This window comes from Salvelinus alpinus, chromosome 19 (genome assembly GCF_045679555.1).
Source record: "Salvelinus alpinus chromosome 19, SLU_Salpinus.1, whole genome shotgun sequence".
NCBI classification, from domain to species: Eukaryota; Metazoa; Chordata; class Actinopteri; order Salmoniformes; family Salmonidae; genus Salvelinus; species Salvelinus alpinus.
Window position 1 is genome coordinate 45,732,511 of NC_092104.1, and position 8,532 is coordinate 45,741,042.

An 8,532-nucleotide genomic window follows, 5' to 3' on the forward strand; every position below is an offset into this window, starting at 1 on the left:
AAAATAATACAGAAAACATAGATAACTAAAGTCAGGGCGTGACAGGTATCCTATGACGGTGCCACGTTCAAAGTCACAGAGCTCTTCAGTAAGGCCATTCTACTGCCAATGTTTGTCTATGGAGATGGCAGGGCTGTGTGCTCAATTTTATACACCTGTCACCTGTTTTATACACCAACGGGTGTGGCTGAAATAGTCTAATCCACTAATTTGAAGGACTGTCCACATACACTATACTGTGTATATACACAAAAGTATGTATAATATAACTTATAAATATCTTAGTTCAACTGTCGTACCCCATCAGAACCCAAAATATAAACTTGTTTTACTCCAATGTTTGTAAGAAGTACATGTAAACAAACACTGTATACCCAGCTAGCACTTAACATTCTGAGAACCATATGTTTCTTAAGAATTTTGTGAGAGCGTGGTTGTCATATGGATATTTTGCATACAACCTTCCCATAACTTTCTGGGAATGGTGCAGGATAGTTAATTGGCTTTGGAAGATTCTCAGCACATTTAAGGAACAAAAAATATATTGGTATTTCTTACTTTAACTGAATGTTTCTTAAAAATATCTAACATGGTTACATTTCATTTCGGCAATGTACTAGTTCAGAGAACATTAAGAAGGAAAAATTCTTCTGTGGGAATTACAATACTTCAGCATAATGTTTTCGACAGGTTTCCTCTGGGTTCTATTACAACTCATGTTCTCAGAACATTAAGAAAATGTTCCATAAAAACCACAAGAAAACATTAGTAACGTTCAAAGAACGTTCTAAGAATGTTATTTTAAAACATAGATTCCGTTCTCAGTGTCAACAAAACTCTGTCCTTTATCTTGTTAAGTGTGTTAAGGTGTAAGCTTGGTCAGTATACTATATATATATATATATATATATATATATATATATATATATATATATACTGGGGTGTTTGTAAATAGCCACGGAATGTTTTTTCAATACAGTATGGAATTCACAACTAAATGTTTGCCAGCTGGATATGTTATAACTGTCTAAAATGTGACAAATGCTCTGCAGTTGTGCATTTGGTTTGCTAATTTAGTAGCTAGTTAGCTTCATCCAAAATCAAGTTTTGCTTGGTAACAGCAGAGAATCCCCTCCTGGATCTAGATCCTTGCTGTCTAATATTTGTTTTGTGCGTGCAGCAAACTGTGAGTAGCATCTTTTTGATACTTGTATAACTTTTTGAGCTGTGATGTCTGTCCTGAAAATAGTTTAGGTCAGAGACTGTACAAAATGTTCGCAAAGCACTCGTTAGCATTTATTTAGCATTCTCTATGGGATTTTACATCTACTTGTTAGCATTGTTAACCTTTGGATTAGAGGCTGTGGGGTTCAAAAACTGCACCCCTTATGTTCAGTGCCAGTATTACTGTCACGACTTCCGCCGAAGTCGGTTCCTCTCCTTGTTTGGGCGGCGTTCGGCGGTCGACGTCACCGGTCTTCTAGCCATCGCCGCTCCACCTTTCATTTTCCATTTGTTTTGTCTTGTTTTCCTCCACACCTGGTTTACGTCTCCTCATAATTACTATGTGTATTTAGCCCTCTGTTCCCTCCATGTCTGTGTGGGGTATTGCTTATTTGTCGAGGTTGGCACGCTTCCGGCTGGTTAGCGCCAGGTTTTTATGTATTAACTGTGTTTTGTGGCAGCCTGTACTTTATACTTTGTTTGCGGTACTTTGTGCTGCCTTACTTGTTTTGGACATTTGGTTTTGGTGACGCTGTTGCGTTCTGGTCTTACTATTTGCCTCAGTAAAGTGCTTCATGTTCACTCATCTCTGCTCTCCTGCGCCTGACTTCCATGCACCAGCTACACCCACCGTTGACAATTACAGAATATCCCGGTATGGCATAAGGTTGGTATGAAGGTATGAGAATATGGATACCACCCAAGCCTATTTAGGTGTGTTGGCTCACTAATTGGCCACTCCTGATCCTAATGAGTGTTTCCATTGAAATGGGGTCTGTTTTTATACACTAAAATGAGCAGCTTTGTAGGAGTTTAAAAAAAACATGGCTTGCTAGCTGAGGACTAATTCCAAAGACAGAGAACAGAATATCACAGGTTTGAATCTCAATGACACCGTGCCAAAATAAAAAAAGAAATGTGTTTGCATGATTAATGCCTAAGCAAATTCATTTCCATTTGTCCCATCTGTGCCTGGAGTTCAGAACAGCTAAAGGGAAAAGTCAACATTTTTCAACTTCATATTCATCGTCTCCAGCCCAATCCCAACATCAACATGTGAAAATGCTACGTTTCTATGTTTTGTTATTCATGTGATTTTTACCAATTGTGAGTAGGCACTTCCTACTAGTTGTCTACTAATTGGTTGATGATGTCATTGGAAACACATATCTATCTTTTTTACTACAAAACATAGAAACGTGCCATTTTCACATATGTTGATGTTGGGGTGGTACTGGAGATTTTGAATATGAAGTAAGAAAAGTGATGTTTACCTTTAACCCAAACTAAGATAGCAGGTTTATTAAGTCTTATTGAAACATTCAGTGAAAGTTAAGGAAAACCTCCAAATAACCTTTACATTATATTCAAAACTTTCACAACATTTAGAGAATGTTCTCAGAAAATGTATTTAATTTCCTTCAAATAACCTATAATTTCCATTCTCAGGACTTTTATAAAACCTCCCAGGAAATAGTTTAGGGAACCTTAGTAAAACTTCCTCAGAACCCCCCTGCAACCTAAAAAATGTACATTCCCAGAACTGGAGAAAAGTTAACTTCCATTCTCAGAATGTTTAAAAAAGCATTCATTTTTACCGGTCGGGAAAATTATGGCTTCGTTCCCAGAACCAATGGCAAACCAAAAACATATGTTCCCACAACTTCCAAGGTACCAAATGTGCTAGCCTCAAATATTGGTTAAAACGACTGTGATATCATGGATGGTCAGTCCATAGCTCTGTCTATGAATTTGAGAGTGGTTATATATTTCTCCAGGCCCACCCCTCTACGTTTTACCAAAACAGTGACAACACTTTATTGTTTCAACTGTGGCTTGACCCTTTAAAAAGAGGCATAGACAAATGTATAATTTTCTTCACCTTACATAAGATTGATAATAATACAGGGCTTTGAAAATATGGCCTCGTTTTGGGAAGTGTTTTTATCCAGTCTCTTGAACAAGGGAGCTTCATGGTCCACAAAGAGGGATAATACAATTCTGAATTTTGTAAAATATTTTTCTTTCTATGCTGTCACTGCAACTGGTATGTCTGAACTTGTACACTGTTTATTGACCGCAGACAGCAACATTTTCATAAACATTCATATTTTTAATCCCAGCAATCCACTGGGCTTTAAGCAAATATAGGGCGTTATACTTCCAGCCCTGGATCTCTTGAAGACAAAAAAGCCCAGTAAAACATGTATAATGAGTATAAATAGAGGGTGAAAAATGGCTACAGACTGATTCGAAATAAACTGGCCTGCATCTCTGGTCTGACACCATCGCCTGGTCTACAGCCCATTGCTATGAGTCTATCATTGTCTCTCACTGCATGGTGCACTCCAGTCTATTGGCCTAACAAGCTGTGCGAGACAGAACATCCTGAGCGGAGGACTATAGAAACAGAGAAGATTGGGCAGAGGATTTATACAGCTGCTCTTTTGCAGACAAAGACACTTGTGTGCAGCATGTGAGGTCAGCAAATTGCCCTGACGTATGACGGCTAGCTGAGCCCTCTCCGAAGGAATTCGAACTTCAAACGTCACAAGCCCACATGCTTATATGTCAAAGATGGAGCACGAGATCTATAGTAAAAGGATGTTTGTTTATTTTTTTCCCCCCTCTTCGGTAGCTCAACAGTCCAACAGGTCAAATATTTCACACCAAGGGCAATATTTTGTCACACCTTGTAGCCTAATTTAGTCAAACTATGATCTTCATATTTGACAACTAAAATCAGTACAACTGAGCTGAAAAGGACTCTTATCATTACTGCAAACATTTAATAGAAATGTAAAATCTCTCGAATCCCTCCCTTGCCTTCAAGGTGAATTGAAGTGCCAAAGTAAAACCACAGAAGCACATAGCATGAGCAACGACAGCTTAGACTTGTTACTTGATTCAAAGACAAGCCGAAGAATGACGATTAAAATTGAGAAGTGGCAGCCTTTTCACCTTCATAACATGGGAAGAGCAATTGTCAGCTAGCCTTCATGTAAAACATACTTTCACAACAGTACAGGATAAACCACGTGGATTTAGAAACACAACAAATACCATTGCATAGACTAAAAAAGTTAAAATGTAACATCTGTCAGTTTAAAGCGAGATAAGTAATGCATCTACGCAGTTCAACTCCCACAAGGTTGAGTCAAAAAGAAGTGCACCATTGTTCAGTCAGTCATCCCATTAAATTCAGAGGCAAGCACTTTTCTTTTCAAGAGGGCGAAAATGGACTGGGATCCAATAAAATGTCATCCACAATCCTCATCTTTTTTTACACTTTCAGAGCTTGCTGGGCTTCACCACCATTTTTAACTCAAAAAGCATTAGCAAGCCGTACCATGTTTTTTGAGGGCATTGTAATTGATACAATATGCAAATAGACTTCTATTTGGTACAAAAACTATTTGTGTTTTTGGTCACAGAAATAAGGCAGACACTTATGTACACTGGAATAATTGTTCAATCTGGAGGGGGGACTCATCCCGAGCAGACATATCCTTCCATGTAAGAGGGGATAAAAACTTGTTAACTTGCTTAAAAAAAAGTTAAAAAATAAACATGGGAGATTTTTGTAAGCCGCCGTACAACACATTACAATTTTATACTTTTTTGATTACGTTTGCAATACGCCTGAGTGGTTAGGTTCTTTGGTTTTCGGCTTGTAAGACATTCTGTATCTAAATGTTGGCAGTGAATATGACAACTTTGGGTACTAGGGAGACATCTAAATGACAAGATGAACAACAGATGGGACCCAAGTGTAATGCCACTGAGGTACTGTATGTACATCTGTTCTTTCTCCCCAACAGTACCCTCTGCGGGGCCGGTAGACAACCGTATGCATCCTGTTTTCAGGTGAAATTAAAGAGAGCCTGTGACTTCCGCTTTTGGACGTTAACAAGGCGACACTCCATCTTAACTCCTCCCCATTTACTGGATTGGTTCAACTGTGCAGAAGAGAACCTCTCCCAAAAATAGTGTTAGGTTTCCCCAACAATAGAGTTAAGATCCAGATCCTCAGCTGCACCATCGAGAGCATTCTGACCCGCCTGATATGGCAACTGTTCGGAATCTGACCGTAAGGCGCTACAGAGGGTAGTGCGTACAGCCCAGTATATCACCAGATCACCAGGGCCAAGCTTCCTGCCATCCAGGACCTATATAATAGGTGGGGTCAGAGGAAAGCCCAACAAATTGTCACAGACTCCAATCAACCAAGTCATAGACTGATTTCTCTGCTACCGCATGGCAAGTGGTACCAGAGCGCCAAGTCTAGGACCAAAAGGCTCCTTAACAGCTTCTACCCCCAAGCCATAAGACTGCTGAACAATTAAATCAAAATGGCCACCGGACTATTTACATTGACACCCCGCCCCCTCCATTTGTTTTGTACACTGCTGCTACTCGCTGTTTATTATCTATGCAGTCACTTCACCCCTACCTACATGTTCAAATTACCTCAACTAACCTGTACCCCCACACATTGACTTGGTACCGGTACTCCCTGTATATAGCCTTGTTATTGTTATTTTATTGTGTTATTATTATTTACTTTAGTTTATTTGGTAAATATTTACTTAAATCTTCTTGAGGTGGACTGTTGGTTAAGGGCTTGTGAGTAAGCATTTCATGGTAAGGTCTACACTTATTGTATTGCGCGCATGTGACAAAAAAGTTTGATTTTGAGATCATCTCTCAAACTAAAATAACAAATGCATCATAGGCTATTGTAGAGCTGGACAATATGGACAAATATCGCGATATCCATATCGTGATAAATTGCCGCGATAATGATAAATAGAACAACATGTTTATAACGTTAATGTACACACATTTTTTTATCCTTTAAACTACTTAAATGTAATGGTTGTAGCTATCAATTGTACCATTAACAATCACTCAATATTAATTAAGTAATATTATTAGCAAACTTATTTCATTTCAAACTTCCCATTTCTGTAGTGTAGGCTATTTATCGTAAAGAACGATATCAGCAAAGTGCCTGCGATCAGTGATTGGTATCGATCATTTTCGCTTTATTGTCCCATCTCTAGGCAATCGTCAACTCGCCATTGCAACACAGCATTAAAATGTTGACTCTAATTTCATGCTAAAGCAGATTATGTCAATTTTGATATGTCATCAAGATTATGCTAACTCTTTGTGTTACATCTAGGGCTAATGCAGGCTGTCTGGAGCATGTAATCCCTTAGTGTTAAAAAAACAAATTGTTCTGGATACTTTAGAGAACGATGAGATAGCATTATGTCAAATTGACTGTTGATATCGATATTTCAGCACATCATTCATTCATATTTGAGGAGGAATTTATGATTGTGTTTTTCAGCCATAGTAGTAGTCAAAAAGGCCCGTACCAGTATCTTTCTAGACTGTTCGCAAGGATATTCTAGTACTGACAGTGACTCCTGCAAGTGCTAATAAAATGAATTATTCATCACACCACAACATTGCATGCTCATGAAGCTAGAAATGCAAAGATATGCATTCACATTAACCATGGGGCATGTTAAATAGAAAAATAGGCTGATGTCTCCCTTCAAATTCATTCAAACGCTAACGTACTAAAGAACAGTATAAGAAAATGTGTTGATCATATCAGGGAACTGGCATGAATTCATTGGCAGTCACACAAAAAGCTCACCTGGCAGTCATGAACAAAGAGGTGTATAGATTACATACTGGTGCATCAAGGGTTGTTTAGAACCCAGACAATTTTACACTGGAGGAAGACTGCCTGAGCATCAGGATGGATGGCTATTTTAACTCATACTAGAGTGTGTACTGTAGATACTAGACAATTACTTCAAATGAGGTGAAGCAGATAGTTGTGGGATTTTAATATTTCCAAGGAAAGTTGGGCCAAACAGTGGTTTTGGTATGGTATTCTCGTGACAAATGTTAAAGTGGCACAGAGCCCGGCTAATAAAACGGAATAAATCCAAGTCAGCCAAGTGTGGCTCTAGAAATATTCTAACCTGGACTCATGTTGAAACTAAAGCCACACTTCAAGTTGATCGGTATATGATACAAAGTAGAATTTATCCTCAACCGTTCATTGAACAGTTGTTCTCCTGAAAATGTTAAATAAATGTACAAGCTTTCAAGGCAAACAATTACGTCTCCGTTCTCAAAAATGTAATGAGTCCTACACGTCCTCACACTTGAACCGGTGCTGCGTACTTTGCACAATATTCATGCTATTCTTTAGAAGATGCAAAAACAGATTTGTATGGGTCATTCAGCTCACAGATTACAGAGTGGAAATCCAGTTGCGGCACAGATTGCTTGACTTTATTCTGAGACAGAAGAATATTTATATGAATCTCTTGTTGCAGACAGCATTCTAAGCAAAAAGTGTCCACTCACTTTTTTTGACTAAAGCATTCATATGGACTAAGAATTCGTCCTAGTAGCGTCAAACATCCTCTTGAATACAGTATTAGTACCCCCCCGGCATCTGCTCTGTCTACTCGAACAAAACATTTGATTCATAGGAATTCCACAAGCAATCTGCATCAACAGCAAACAACCCCACTTCACTAGAACTCCAATCTGGAAATGAGTGAAAAAGAAGCACAAAGAGAACAGCCGCCAGTCTTGCTGATCTCAAAGCTCCCATTGCCACGGGGACTGAAGCAGATTTCAACAGGTTGTCTGCTTGATTTAACAAGTTGCCCTTACCATTGTAGCTCTCCAGTTCGGCCGCGTTGTCCAACTCCATAACTTCAAAGCACCGAATGAGGCATGCTCCTCTCTGCCAATTGTGTTTGTGTGTGTGCGGATGTAGAATGGAGTGAGGCACAGAAACCTAGCCTCGTCTCCCGCCTACCAGAGTGAGTAGCGCTGCCTGGTTTTGCAGGGGCAGCTGTGCTGTGTTCTGGCTGCTGCTGTGATACATCTGGCAGCCTTTCCAAGTCTATGATTAAGTTGGGCTCAACATAGGGCCTCACTGCCAGCTCTCGCTCCTCAACTCTTAAAGACACAGCACATTTTTTATCATCTGCCTTTCACCAGACGGTCACTTAACAAGTTCAGAATCCCTCTCACTTCAGTTCTCTGAGATCCTGACCAATGGCCAGCGACAACCAGATCCTCTACTACATGAACACGTGGTGATGCAGGACCACAGCTAAGGGCGCTACTGAGCAAAAACAAGCAGTAGCAGGCAAATTGATGGATTAGATCAATTAATTTCCATTTTGAGTCCTGTGGTCACGGTTAGCCATTATTACAGCGTACTGTGAAAGAATTACAATAAATGTTGTAATTGAAACT

At 39.3% G+C, this 8,532-nt stretch overlaps 1 protein-coding gene across 2 annotated transcripts in view; it reads right to left on the reverse strand.

The window, feature by feature from the left end:
- LOC139545720 (disabled homolog 2-interacting protein-like) overlaps positions 1–8,209 on the reverse strand; it is a 93,821-nt gene extending 85,612 nt beyond the window's left edge. The window contains exon 1 of one of the 2 annotated variants that reach the window (XM_071353785.1): positions 7,939–8,209. In XM_071353785.1, the coding sequence (XP_071209886.1) occupies positions 7,939–7,978 (40 nt within the window). In that variant the 5' untranslated portion in view covers positions 7,979–8,209. The remainder of the gene's footprint in view (positions 1–7,938) is intronic. The other variant, XM_071353784.1, reaches the window with a different exon arrangement.
- Positions 8,210–8,532: the final 323 nt, after the last annotated feature.